The 14,733-nt window shown below is 36.0% G+C and overlaps 2 protein-coding genes across 2 annotated transcripts; one reads left to right on the top strand and one right to left on the bottom strand.

The window, feature by feature from the left end:
- Nucleotides 1–532: 532 nt before the first annotated feature.
- On the bottom strand, nucleotides 533–4,147 carry LOC111430050. The gene is made up of 6 exons (XM_023066175.1): nucleotides 3,329–4,147; nucleotides 2,937–3,154; nucleotides 2,503–2,794; nucleotides 2,317–2,402; nucleotides 2,152–2,243; nucleotides 533–1,473 (listed from the first exon to the last, which is right to left on the bottom strand). Exons 1-6 carry the CDS (start codon nucleotides 3,584–3,586, stop codon nucleotides 1,226–1,228), a joined length of 1,194 nt encoding a protein of 397 aa, XP_022921943.1. The 5' UTR covers nucleotides 3,587–4,147; the 3' UTR covers nucleotides 533–1,225.
- Nucleotides 4,148–7,197: 3,050 nt separating this feature from the next.
- On the top strand, nucleotides 7,198–10,530 carry LOC111430046 (LEAF RUST 10 DISEASE-RESISTANCE LOCUS RECEPTOR-LIKE PROTEIN KINASE-like 1.2). Its single transcript, XM_023066172.1, has 5 exons — nucleotides 7,198–7,361; nucleotides 8,684–8,719; nucleotides 8,803–9,072; nucleotides 9,295–10,097; nucleotides 10,370–10,530. Exons 1-5 carry the CDS (start codon nucleotides 7,208–7,210, stop codon nucleotides 10,406–10,408), a joined length of 1,302 nt encoding a protein of 433 aa, XP_022921940.1. The 5' UTR covers nucleotides 7,198–7,207; the 3' UTR covers nucleotides 10,409–10,530.
- The last annotated feature ends 4,203 nt before the right edge of the window (nucleotides 10,531–14,733 follow it).

The following is a 14,733-nucleotide window of genomic DNA, read 5'->3' as shown; positions in this document are numbered from 1 at the left end:
AAAAAAAAAAAAAAAAAAAAAATAACTCCATGGAGTAGTTATTATCTATGTAATTGAAGAAGCTATAGAAATTCATCACCACCGTTCAGGTCCACACATGGGAGATTAATTCAAGAACAAAAATCGTAAATTAAGGGAAGAGAAGAACATTACCAAAAATTTGAAGTCATCGCAACCTAACCTAATATGTCATAATTGAGAAATGCCTCGTGGAAAGTTAAGGATTTTAATTTTGAGGATACATGAAGCCATGAAAAATGAAGTAAAGGAGCTTGTAAGTAGTTTAGATTGCATGTTTAGAATTATTCGATATTGTTTGTACAATAATTCGAATCTCAAACAAATATTCTTATCTTGAGATATTCAAGCAACAAAGTAATCCGAGTCTTACTTCTCTTGTTGTGAGTGAGTCACCACTGACCCTAGAACTCCTTCACCCACGTGCTCAACAACGATATCACTTCAACTTTCTTATGTGTCCATATGACTATACATTTTGGACAAGAAAATGTTGGGTCTAAACTAGTGAGAATGTCAAAAACAAAGTAACCTTTCAGAATAAGCATCTGGTTTGCCAATGGAAAAGAACACTGATTCTCCATTGTTGGATGGGGAAGAATATGGTTCCTTGTTCAATCCAGAATGGCCCATATTCGGAAACATAAGATGCTGGAAGTATAATCTTTAATCTATACTTTGTGTGAATCTAAAATAGATACCTTACATCAAATCGTACGTAATATACATACAAATTTGTACTCCTTCAAGTTCACAAAAGACCACACTGAAGACCGTATCGATGCAACGACAATGACAAACGACGACTTTTACAAGTTTCCTTCAAGTTCACAAAAGACCATACTAAAGACCATATCGATGCAACGACGACAAACGATGACTCTCACAAGTTTCCAAGGGCAGTGTATAATGCTATAGGCAACATTCATCTTGATTGCCATTACTTTCCATATTGCTTTTGCCCTCCCATTTCATAGTTTTATTACTCCCTCTCCCATTTTCCACATGTTTTTAGCCAGTTGGTGTGAATATTTTTCTTGACTGCCTCCATGAAATGTAATCCCCAAAAGAACAAACCACCCAAAATCAAAATGTATCCTTACCGGTATTGAGTGCAGGTCGAATAGTCGATAAGAGCACGAGTTTGTTATTTTGGTAGTTCGAGTGGGCAGAATGGAAGTAGAGACATGTTTTGAGCCATTTCTTATCATCTCCAGTATGTCATATGTGATGCAAAGAACTGAAAATCAGGTTGATTGACCTGAAGGCGCCTCAGCCACTTCTCTGCCGCCTGCATGAGGGAATTTGCCATTTGATGCTCTTTGACACAATTTTGCGCCCATATGGAGCCTTTCAGCTTATAAGAAGCCAATCCAAAGACAGGCAAGGAGACCTTTGGGATACCATCGTTGTCATTTGGATATATCATTGCTGGTGCCTGACCATGTCCATTACCTGTGAAGCAAAGAAAACGATCAACACTTGCAGAAAACAAGCCAAACCAACGATCTTTAAACAACATTGACAAAAGTAGATTGTTGTAGACAATGGTGGCTAGTGACAAAGACAGGCTCAAGAACGCAAGTGCTCTGGATGAAGAAGGAAAATAGATAGTATTTTCTTACATTTTGAAACAAATGTATGTCGGAATTAAGAATATTAAGTCAAGACTCGTAGAAATAAGTGGGTAGAGACGAGCACAAATGCAATGAATAAGCTCCAAAATGAACACAAAATAGGAAAAATTACTTGAATTCTTGAATAAACTTTTACCTGCGGACACAGATGAAGAATGAACACAAATGCCTTAATGGAGATATCGTACACAATCCATGATTTAACACTATAAATCTCCATATATGTAAACGCCAATGAATTTATTGGTCAGTTAGAACATGAGAAGAAATAAAATACTATCTCTACTAATCTGTCAGATAATGACAGGTAAATAACAATGTTTTTTATGAGAGTGCAATGTCGGAAGAACTCTGGCTACGATTGCTCGTGAAAAAACAAAATTAACGGGTTTATTCAGTTGACAAAACGAGTAAATGGGGCCTAGAGAACGTAAATCTTGAAGATTACCAAAGACTACAGGCACAAACCAGAAGAAAACTAAGAATACCATAGTACCTCTTATGGGTGTGGAAAGGGAATGATATGTTAGGAAGCAAGCATCCAAATCCTTCAATGTGGGACCAGTGGGTATACGGTATATTGGGTACCTACAATTCCAGTGGATGAATGAATATCATGTTTTACAAAACTAGAAATTACATTGAATCTGCAAATATTTACCATGCTACAGAGATCCAACTGGCTGGCAGGATATCACAACTTCTTAAAGTTTTCAAACCAGGAAATTGGTAAGCAAGATCAAATATCTGTCATAACATAAACAGTACGAGTAAATTAATACGGTTCTCAAAATCGCAAAACGTGTAAGAATATAACTACTAAAGGAACTAATAAGAAACCACTAACTTTATCAGCCAACGGTACACGTTGATAAGGAAGATCTTGCTCCAGAAACTGAAAGAGCAAACCACTCCGAGGATATTCTGCATCCCCATCGTCACTCGAAAAACCTTCTTGTCTTGTGCTATGTTCATCTCTTAAAGATGTCTTTCTCATTGTAATAGCGCTTTCACAAGCTAAATGGTGATGAACCCACTGTTCTCTGGATAAGTTACAGCTTTTACCAAATTCGTAGTCAATGCTTCCCTCGCTGCTTGTATCTTTAGAAGAGTCAAGATCACTGTCCTCATTAGCCAGCCTACCATTATAAAGAAACATTAATTAGAAGGAAATTTTCACCTTCAGAGTAAAATCAATGTTCTAAAAGTTCATGATCACATATAAAAGATTGGAAACAAGTACTAACATGAATTAACATATTCCAAACACAGATCAAGTACCTGGACTTAGAATCTGATCTCAATGCAGCAGATTCGCCATATATTTGAATACCAGACAAATATGGAACGTAATATTGAACAACAGAGTCACCTCCATTGAGTACTAAAGGAACTCCAGCACCGTATGCACTCCACTCCTTGAAAGACTCCCACAGATCATTCAGAACGAAATAAGGTTGAAATTCAATATCACAAGTCCTCCAACCCCTCATAGTTGTCTGGAAAGAATACAAGATTACAAGTTCATATCGCCCAAATTCATAGCAATGAAAACCATTAAAGGAAAAAAGAAATCAAACTAAGATTATGATCCTAACTTGGTTATAACTCAAATTTCATCAGCAATCAATCAAGCTTATATGTGATGAACTTTCTTCGATTCTAACATTTACCTTAGAGAAGTACTGCGCTGGAACTGAAGGCTTTGTGGCGTCCAAGAATCTCTCTAAGTTGCTCTTAGACTGAGGAGTTAGTGGCTTAGAAGGCGTTGTAGTAGAAGCCACAACTTCACTCGATGGAGTCTCAGTTTCATCGGTCTTGGTAGGTCTCCTCGATGGCTTTTGCTGATTATAACTCTTCCGTGCCCTCACCGGAATATAAAACCGATCCTCACCTTTGATTCCCCCAAACTGCAACGCAGTTCCCAACATTTCTATATCTAAACCAAAAGAACGACAATAAAGAAGAATCCTCCGTTGAGTATCAACGGAAAACGGAGGAAATTACACAGATTATAATCGGTAACCCCAAAGCTCTCTACCTTGTTCACTAAACTGAGAAGAAGAAAAAATAACTCAACCAACCAGAATCAAAAGAAATATCGATTTCTTTAAGCTCCCAAGTAGCATAAAGCCGACGAAATGGCGATTAAAAGAAATAGTATGCAGATTCTTTAAACTCAGCTTTCTTCTTCCAAAAATTACTCGAAATATCTCTCAAGAACACTGAATTGAATGGAGGATGCTAGCAAAACAATATCAGATCAGAGAGAAATCAATACCACAGAGGGTTTCAAAATCGATTAAATGAAGAAGAGAACTGAAAATCAATTCAAAAACTTCGCAGCAAAGATTTGAAGAATGCACGCAATGAATGACCAAAATGCGTTTTGTGTGAATTAAGAAACCAGGCGAGAAGGAAAACGCAGAAAGAAAGAGAGAAAGAGAGAGGAAGAAGCTTGAACCAGAGAGTGTGTTCTAAAAGAAGAAGATGACATAATAATAATAATAATAATAATAATAATAATAATAATAATAATAATAATAATAATTATAGCAAAAATGTATAAATTCCATTTAATTAATTAAACCAAACTTCATGGGTTCTTTTGCAATAAAATTTATTCCATTGGGTAAATATGTAAATAATGCACAATTCTCGGGCGACAATGTAAATTAACTTAAATAGGGACTGGTCAGCTCATCCATTCGTGAAGTCATAGAAGCTTTGCCAGGTTGGCACGTGAAAATGTGGTAGGTATGACACGTGCAATCCACGAGTAGGTGAGACACGTGTCAAATAAATAATAATTCTCTAATTTTACATAAAAAAATCGAATTTTTTTAATTCCTTGAATTATATTTTAGCAATGGACAATTAATTACTAAAAACAATTAAATATTAATTAAGTATTTCTAGGTGAGCTTTTTTTGGAGAATAAATTAACATACTTTGTATTTGTACCAAAAAAAATCTACTTATTCCTAAATAAAAATAAATAAATACCTTCGAAAAATATTAATTTTTCTTCCAAATAATAATAATAATAATAATAATAAATTATGCTAATCATTTATGAATTTTATAATAATAGAAAAAATTAAGTAAAATCTCAAACATCAATTTTTTTTCTTTTTTAGATTTATAAAGTATAATGAATTATTTTCAAAGTTTACTATAAAATATGTAAAAGAACTCCGAAAATTGTAAATAAAAAAAAAAAAAAAAAGCTTTAGTAAGATGTTGCATCAAAAAGTATAGGTTAAATTGTCACGTACCATAGAGCTGTTCATCAATTTTATTTATAAAAAAAACAGTAAAAACGTCAGTTATAATTTTATTTAAATACGAGTTGTGACATATTTATTACATCATTAATTTTAAAAATGAATAACTCGTAATTATTTAGTTTTTTTATTTAAGTTAAATGTTTAATTTGGATAAAAAGCAGATTAAAAAAATAATTGAGGTTGAATTATTGGCAATGGAGCCCACGTCGATTTGAATTGCTTTAATTACACAGCCATTAACCACCACACGACACACCATTTTGGACCATTCTTTTGCCTAACGCTTTGGTGACCATTTCGGGAATGGCTTTTCCCATTGGAAATTACCAAAAATCACAATAATAATTTAATTTAGATTAAATAATTATTTTAGGTTTTTCAATTCAAATTATTGCCTTTTTTTTTTATTTGGGTAAATAATAATAATATTTTTGTGAATATACTATCAATATTTTAATTTCTAAAGAAAATATTCTGTAAAATTTAAAAAAAAAAATTAATGCTTTTATTTTATAATTTTTATTTTTAAAAAATTTAAAATAAAAAGCTGAATGGAAATTCGTTTAATTTTAAAGTTTCAATACCATTTAACAATTTAACATTAAAGTCAAGAGAAATAAAAATTAAAATAAATTAATTTGCATCTAAAATTATAATTTAACTGAAAATTAATTACTTTTATAATATAATAATTGAGGTACTAGAATTTGACCTTGCCATGTTTATTAGACTTAATTGATTTATTATTATTATTATTATTATTATTATTATTATTATTATTGTTATTTCTCTGATAATTTTCTTGACAATTCCACATGGCGGTTCGTGGTCACAACAGACCCATTATTTATTTTTCTGTCTTAGGTTTATAAATATTTAATGTGGACCAAGTAGCCCCATTTTTTTTTTCTTCCAAAAATGCCCTTTTTCAAAAAAAATATATATATATATATGCACGGACTCGAAGAAAACGAGTGAGCATGTGAGACTCACGTGCGAGTAACTCTACGAGTAGCCTAAGGACTTGGAGATTGGGACAACAAAAAGAGGATACGTGCAGCCACATGACAAGCTACGGTTCATCCCGTTCAATACCTTTTGACCTGTTTTATCAATATCGGTCGGTACCAGAACTCTTAAATAAATTTTAATTTTTTTATACATATAGTATATTAAAATTTTATTTACTTTCTTATCGTTCTTTACCATCATTTTCATTTTTACTAAAAAAAAAAACGAACTAAAATAACTTTTTTTTGCAAAATTGAAGTTCGTGTTTATCAAACGAGACCTAACTTCCCAATTATACGACTCGTTCGAGGAATCGAGTGATGGAAATTGAGTATATTTTAACCCAAAAAAAAAAAAAAAAAAAATAGAGGAAGAATAAATAAAATGAAATAATTGAAATTGAGAATAAGATGGGAAGGGTCAAAATCAAGTGGGCCCAAAAAGTATTTCAAAATGGATTCGGTGGCCCAATATGAAATTGAAAATTGACCCATTTCCACTTAAGCTTATACCATTATCTAATCTAACACCATTCCTCCTTCCTCTCATTCGCCCATCAATCACATCTCATCCTCATCCTTTTCTTTTTCGGGTCTTCGATGATTGTTACCAATATGCTCCAGACTCTCCCGACCCTAAATAATCCCTTTTATTTGACAACCACATCTAAACCCGTAGTCAAATTTTAAAAAATAAAAATACAATCCAAACTCACCCTTATCAGATACTGTCCGTTTTGACCTATTACGTATCGCTGTCATTCTAACATGGTATCAGAGTCATACCTTAATCTTAGCCATGTCAATAGAATCCTCAAATATCGAACAAAGAATTGTGAGCCTCGAAGGTGTAGTCAAAAGTGACTAAAGTGTCGAACAAATTGTGTACTTTGTTCGAGAGCTCCAGAGAAAGGAGTCGAGGCTCGATTAAGGGGAGACTATTCGAGAGCTTCATAAGTCTCAGAGGAAGCTTATAGTGTACTTTGTTCGAGGGAAAGATTGTTGAGGATTATTGGGAGTGAGTCCCACGTTGGTTAATTTAGTAGAAGATCGAGTAGAAAAATGGGAGGAAATTGAAGAATTGGGCCGGGTTGTCCGGCCCAATCCAGAAAGGACCGGGTGGAGACGTTTAAATTATTTAATAGTCATAGCCATTGGCGGCCATAGAGACGAAACTTCGGCGTCTTCCTCTACCTCTATAAATACCTTCTTTTCTCATCTTTATTTCACCTTTCCCACAAGAGAACTAAAAATGGAGACGTTTCTGCTGCGGATCCATTTTCGGAACGCCGCCGTGCTCGTCACCTTCGCCACCGCCTTCCTCCTCCGCTTTCGGCCGTCTCTCGCCGACGATAACGACGACTGTAAGATAGGCACGTGTCCTTTTCTTTTACCTCCTCCGCCAGGTATGCTATTATACCTTCTAATTTACTGATTTATTATAGTAACTGTCAATCACCTCTCTCAGATATCGTTCTTTTTGGCCTTTTATGGTCAAATTGTCTTTTTCTCTAAAAAATTTTAAACGTATCTGTTATGTTGAGGTTTTCACATCCAAATAATGTTTCATACACCTCTTTGAGGTCCGGTATTCTGTCCAGTATCAGTTATCATTTGTAACAGCTAAAATTCACTTCGATTGTCCTTTTTTAGCGCCGGAGATTTTAAAATGCAGAGATTCTCACCTTTTATAACGAATGTTTAGTTTCTCTCCACTGACGTTCATCTCACATCATTATTGCTGATAATTAGATAATAAATCGTGTTTAGTTATTTATTAATATAATCTCACCTTCCTTACTTATTTCCATTGTGTTCTTGATTTTATTTTATTTTCATGTTGTTCTTATTTTATTTTGAAACTTTGACCAAATTCAATGTGGAAGGACAAAATTTTCGCATAAATATATAATATGACATAACGTACCAAACGAAAATTTGGAGTTCAAACCTTCGAACTATCAAATTTGGACTAGTCAAAGTTTAGACTATATATATTTCCCAACTGTTATACAAAAGTTAATAATTATTTTTGGTATTAGTGCAAAAAAATAATTCATACTACATTCATTAATTACTCATAAAAGAATTATTTAAAAATGATGTGGACTATAAAATTAAATAATATATTATTTAATAGGTACTGACATGTCACATGTTTATGTCATAGTAAGGTTTCGAGAAGTGTCTCGAACGACTTTTTTTAAAATGAATTTTTCAAGGATAGTACTGGGTAGCATGGTTGTGCCGGTATTACCCCAACCCACATGTTGGAGGTTGGATTTTGTACCCGTTATCCAGTACGGTATTTGTAAGTGACATGACATGGACACAGGAGAGCCAATGGCTCGATGAAATTTTGATGGATGATATTCAGAATGTCCCAATGAGATAAATGGCATGTGGGTCCGTTCTCAATAGCATGACCAAGTGAATTGTGATGACCAAAGACTCCCTATGAGCGTCAAGACTTAACATTTTTCTTTCGATTGCATTTTCTTTCTTCTTCCACTAATCAAACCTTCCCACATGGAAAACGTTGAAGTCTTCATGTACCAAATCTTCAACATTCATAATGACAAATTTGCCCCTATCTTGTGCACAAGGAAAATGCTTAATATGAACTGATGAACAAATATTGGGATTCTTTTTTTCGAAGTTTTTCATGTTTCTCTGTTATGTTTTAATCCGACATTGATGTTTTTTTTCTTCATTGTTTACGTTGCAGACAATAGCGACGACATCAAAAAGAAGATTATCATTGGTAACTCTGTTTTTCCTCCTCTGTTCATATGGTTGCCTCTATGGCAATTGTTTAAAATCTCCATTGGTTTGATTCATATGCAGGCACATGCACTGGTTTTGGAGCCTTGCTTTTAACCTTACTTGTTCTTGGCATCTGCTACCGATGGCGCCAGCTCCGTCGTAAAAGGTCTCACATGCTGCCATACGTGCAACGGAGCGTTCTCTCGAATCCCCCGTCCGTGGAAGAAGCTGAGAATGGAGGTACCTACTTGGGCGTTCACCTCTTCTCCTATAAAGAACTTGAAGAAGCCACGAACCATTTCGACTCCAACAAAGAGCTCGGCGATGGAGGCTTTGGCACAGTGCATTATGGTAAGAGTTGTTAGGAATCACGGATCTTTACAATGGTATGATATTATCCACTTTGACCTCGTACCAATGGAGATGTATTCCTTACCTATAAACCCGTGATCATTCCCTAAATTAGCCCATGCAGGACCCATAGCAGCCCTTCGAATCTAATCTAATCATTGTTCGTGCTTGATTATTAGCTAGTGATGGTTTCATTGATCTTTTGTTCATATATCTGTTTAGGCTTACTCAAAGACGGGCGTGCCGTCGCTGTCAAACGGTTGTTCGAAAGCAATTTCAAGAGAGTTGAGCAGTTCATGAATGAGGTCGGGATCCTCGCACGCTTACGCCACCACAACCTCGTTTCACTTTACGGTTGTACCTCGAGCAACAGCCGCGAGCTTCTGCTCGTGTATGAATACGTTCCGAACGGTACGGTGGCTGATCACCTCCATGGAAAACTAGCAAAGCTAAGCAAGCTTCCATGGTCTACAAGAATGAAGATTGCTATAGAGACTGCAAGTGCTTTGGTGTATCTCCATGCTTCTGAAATCATCCACCGTGATGTCAAAACCAACAACATCCTCCTCGACAACCACTACTCCGTTAAAGTAGCCGATTTCGGGTTATCCCGCCTCTTCCCACTCGACGTCACGCACGTTTCAACCGCTCCACAAGGTACTCCCGGCTACGTCGACCCGGAGTACCATCAGTGCTACCAACTCTCTGATAAAAGCGATGTCTTCAGCTTCGGCGTAGTACTTGTTGAACTCATGTCCTCAATGCCTGCTGTTGACATCACAAGACATAGACAAGAGATCAACCTGTTCAACATGGCCATCAACAAGATCCAAAGCCACGCATTACACGAACTCGTCGACCCATCGCTCGGTTTCGAATCAGACGACAAAATCAAAGACATGATAACGAGCGTCGCCGAGGTTGCATTTCAATGCCTGCAGAGCATGAAAGACGAGAGGCCAACAATGATGGAAGTTCTTGACAGTCTAAACGCCATACAGAATCGAAACGGTGATGCTGTGCAGGTAAAGAATGGCTATGAATCTTCACCAAGTTCCATGTCAGTGTCTTGGGTTAGTAGTAACACCTCTACAGCAACAAATTATTGAATTGATTCTTCATTCTTTGTCTTAGAACACTACATTATATGTCATTTATACCAAAAAAGGAACATAAAGGGAAGATTTTTACAATAACCCATGTTATCAAATTACATATAAATGAATCGTATAAGCTCAGAAAATCAAAAGGAATTGGTTTATGCACATAATTTAATGATTAAACTCCATGAGCTTAGGAGCAAACAAGAGGAGCCTATTCAAGGAATTGGGCATGAATTTCCTGGCAAACAAATGGCATACATTGGTGTCAGCTCCATTGTACCGGCAGTGGCTGCCAGTCCTCAGTCTTTGGAGCAAGCCAACGTTGACATCCATTCTGTTGAACTTGGTGGGGTGGGCGCCGCCTTTGGACCAGTCGACCCAAGTCAAGGTCCGGTTGGAATTGGTGGTGGAGAAGTGGATTCCGACGAGGGTGGGGAGGTAGTGCTCGTCCATGTAACAAGAGGGCTTGCAGTGTTGCCGGAAGACGGGGAAGTATTTCTGGTCGGAGACAACTTGGGAGGCGAGGGGTCGGTCAATTTGGAACCACTGGGAGCCCTTGCGCCATTGGTGGAGGTTGATTGTGGGGCGCATTTGGGGTTTGTAGCGGCCCCGACCCACTGGTCCTGGGAGGTCGTAGGACTCGACGAAGGTGGTTTTGGAGGCCATTAAGTAACTGTAGATGGTGGAGAAGTTGAAGAGTGGGATGCAGGATTCGGAGAGAAGGATGAACCTTTGGTTGGAGAAGTCGAGTAGTGCGTTTGCTAGTAGCCGCCGCTCTGCCTCCATCATGCTCGGCGCTCCCCACTTCACTCCCTAAAATTATACCATACGTAAAATTTTCAACTTAATTCAACTCGAGTAAGCGGTAATTTAACCCAAATTACGTGAGTTGAGCTGAGTTGATAGGTTTTCAGATTATCAACTTTTCTAAACATATCTGAAGATTAAGTTGATACATCTTCGAGTTATTGCATTTTTTAAACATTTCTAAATGTTAAGTTGATGGGTGTTCGGGTTATTGAATTTTTTGAACATCCCTTAAGGCTAAATTGATAGGTGTTTCGAGTCATCGGGTTTTCTGAACATTCTTGAAGGTTAAGTTCATAGGTGTTCCAGATATTAGGTTTTCTAAACATCCCTAAAGGTTAAGTTAATAGGTATTCGAGTTTTCTGAACATCCCTGAAAGTTGAGTTGATAGATGTTTTGGGTTATCGGGTTTTCTAAACATTCCTGAAGGTTAAGTTGATAGGTTATCGGGTTTTCTGAACATCCCTAGAGGTTAAATTGATAGGTTTTCGAGTTATCGGATTTTCTAAACATGCCTGAAGGTCGAATTGATAGGTTTTTGGGTTATTGGGTTTTCCGAGCATCCTTGAAGGTTGAGTTGATAGGTGTTCGAGTTATCAGACTTTTTGAACATTCGCGAAAGTTGAGTTGATAAGTGTTCGGGTTTCTGAAACGGACCCGTGCCCAATATTAAGCCTTTTTTTTTTCTTTTTATTTCTTCTTTTCCCATAACAAGCAAGGAAAAGGGAAAAAAAAAAAAAGAAAAAAAAAAGTTGTGATTCTTGGCTTTGGTGAGATATAGTTTTTCACGTGAAGAGAGGAAGAAGGCATAAAGAAAAGAATGCAAAAAAGGATGGAACCATAACCGCCAACAGAAAGGAATTCATCACATTTTTTTTCTTTTTAATTATTCATTTTCAATATATCCAGCCTGTAAAATCCACCATGAACGAAAAATAAATAATAATAATAAAATAATTAATTTGAAACAGACGATTAATTTTAGAATATTTGATACCCAAAAATAAACCTATTATTCGTTGATATTATAAATACCATTGCCCTCAAAATTATTCATTTTAATAAATAAACCAAACCAAAACAAGCAATTTTATTTCTATATAAAAAATTATATTATAAATTGAGATTTTGTTAGCTTAAAAATAAATAATTTAAAGACATGAATTAAATAAGTTTTAAAAAATAGAAAAAATATATATTAATTTATTGATTAAGAATCTTAATTAGAATGAGAGTAGAAACGAGAATAATTAATGAAATACTTAATTAAGAAAAGTAGTGATTATTGTTAGTACCTTACTGGGGATTGAGCGGCCGTAGAAAACAGAGTTGGAAGCCACGGTGGCGTTGGTGGAAGAACTGCGGTGGACGTAAATGGAGTAAAGGCGGCGGTGGCCTTTGAAGAACCGTTCCCAAAGCGGAGCTAAACTGACGCCGTCTTTTGTTAGAAACAAGAAGGCAATCTTCGGCTGTGATTTCGGCAGCGGCGATTTTGGAATCCGGCGGGGAACCAGTGAGGCTCTCCACAGAAGCTCCTCCTCCGTCATGTCGTGGAGGGCTGGGGGTGGGTTTAGGAACTTCTTTAAACCGACGCGCGACGGCGGCGGCGGCGGCGGAGGAGGAGGAGGAGGAGGAGAGGGAGAGGGGAGTTGGAGTTGGCTGAAGGAGAAGGGGAGAGAGAGAGGAGAGGATTGGAAAGGGAAGGGGAAGGTGAAGAGAGTGAGAGTGAAGCCGGCGGCGAGACCGGCGGCGAAGAGGAGGAGGTGAGAAACGAGGGATTTGAATTGCGTTTGGAGTTTGAATAATTTGGGATTGGATGTCGTCATTGAATGAACAGAGTTTCAGAAATGGAAGCTTGATTTTGGTCTTCAATGGCGTCTTCAACTCTCTCTCTCTCTCTCTCTCTCTCTCTCTCTCTCTCTCTCTCTGTGCGCGCGAGAAATACAGAGAATTCGGAAGTCAGAGAGGCAGTGAAGGGCACAAAACGGTTACCTCCCTAATATTCCTTTTATTTATTTATTTATTTATTATAATTAACTAATATTTATTATTTACTCTTAAAAACAAAACTTCCATTATTTACTCTCAAATTTTATTAGATTTTTTTTTTGTTAAATTATAAATATACTTCACCAACGTATTATGATAACAAAATAATAATAATAATAATAATAATAATAATAATAATAATAATAATAATGTTCTCCATCCTCATTCCCAAGTCTCTACACCGGCCATAGTTATTTATACTTATTTATTATTATAATTACGATGAATTGTTGATAGTTGGGGAGGAGAACAAACTACCATTTATAAGGTTCTCAAAATCTTCCTAGCAGACGTGTTTTAAAGCCTTGAGAGGAAGCTCGAGAGGGAATGTCCAAAGAGGATATTATCTGCTAGCGGTGGATTTGGGCCGTTACAAATGATATCAGAGCCAGACACCGGACGATGTGTCAGCCTTCTCGTTGTTCCCCAAACGGGGTAGACACGAGGTAGTGTGTCAGTAAATGACGCTGAGCCTTAAAGGGGTAGATTTGGGGGCAGTCCCACACCAATTGAAGGAAGGAAAGAGTGCCAGTGAGGTGGGGTAGACACGAGGCAGTGTGTACGCTGAGCCCCAAAGGGGTAGATTTGGGGGCAGTCCCACACCGATTGGAGGAAGGAAAGAGTGCCGGTGAAGTAGACACGAGGAGCCTCAGAAGGGTAGATTTGGGGGCGATCCCACACCGATTGGAGAAAGGAAAGAGTGCTAGTAACCAAAGGGGGGTGGATTTGGGGGCGGTCCCACATCGATTGGTTTTTAAAGCCTTAAGGGGAAGCCCAAGGAGGTGGATCTGGGTCATTACAAATATTAAAATCGTGGTATAATATTAACATAATAATTATATTTTTTATTTTTTTATTGTTACACGTACCATATTAGATGTAATTGATTAATTGATTAATATACGGTAATTTTTTGAATGAAACAAAAATTTAATATTTAAAAATATGGTGGAAATTGACTTTGAAGTTCTTAATAATGAAAAAGTTAGTTTAAAAAAAAAGTGGTAATAGAATTATGTGTAAATGGCAAGCGTGTAGACACAGCAAGGCAGAGGATCTTAATAGGCAACTGAAGCGATGACTCATCATAAATAAACGTTGGAAGTTGAAATCAATTTCGAATAATTAACTTTTCCAAATTATATATATATTTTCCATTATTCAATTTAATTTAAATAAATAAATAAATAAGAAAAATTCAGAAGCAATCTGTAATTTATGGGCTAATTTATAGAGGAGCTTTCATGGGCCCTAATTGGGCCGCTTCGTTCGGTTTTATCGGTTTAAATTATAGTTGGGCCGTTATATGGATAAATAATAATAATAATAATAATAATAATAAATTTTTAATGTAAGGTAAAGTAAATAAGAACGCTTTTTTTTTTTTTTTTTTTTTAATTTTATTATAAATTAATTTTTTATTAAATAATAATAATAATAGGATAAAAAATTTGTATTTTTTAAATAGTCTCTATATATATTATTTAGATTGTTAGTAAAATTAAAATAAATAAATAAATATTAAATAGTCTATAATTTGAATTTGTTAGAAATAAATTTATAATATTAAAAAATGTTAATAATTCAACCCAATTTTATTGTATTTAGATTAGTGCATGAATTGTAGTTTGATGGGGGGTAGTTTTGGCATCTCTACATAAAATACTGGGTGAGGATATTCTAGTATAGAATATGTTATCC

Source organism: Cucurbita moschata, unplaced genomic scaffold (genome assembly GCF_002738365.1).
Source record: "Cucurbita moschata cultivar Rifu unplaced genomic scaffold, Cmos_1.0 Cmo_Scf00032, whole genome shotgun sequence".
NCBI classification, from domain to species: Eukaryota; Viridiplantae; Streptophyta; class Magnoliopsida; order Cucurbitales; family Cucurbitaceae; genus Cucurbita; species Cucurbita moschata.
The sequence above is the reverse complement of the archived record's forward strand: the minus strand, read 5'-3'. Positions and strand labels throughout refer to the sequence as shown.

Coding starts and splice junctions, on each gene's coding strand:
- LOC111430050 (XM_023066175.1), bottom strand. CDS start 3,586: ATGTTGGGAACTGCGTTGCAGTTTGGGGGAATCAAAGGTGAGGATCGG. Junction 2,244..2,316: donor AGTTGGATCTCTGTAGCATG/GTAAATATTTGC, acceptor CTGGAATTGTAG/GTACCCAATATACCGTATAC. Junction 1,474..2,151: donor CCTTTCCACACCCATAAGAG/GTACTATGGTAT, acceptor TTTGCTTCACAG/GTAATGGACATGGTCAGGCA.
- LOC111430046 (XM_023066172.1), top strand. CDS start 7,208: ATGGAGACGTTTCTGCTGCGGATCCATTTTCGGAACGCCGCCGTGCTC. Junction 9,073..9,294: donor CTTTGGCACAGTGCATTATG/GTAAGAGTTGTT, acceptor ATATCTGTTTAG/GCTTACTCAAAGACGGGCGT. Junction 10,098..10,369: donor GAAACGGTGATGCTGTGCAG/GTAAAGAATGGC, acceptor CCATGAGCTTAG/GAGCAAACAAGAGGAGCCTA.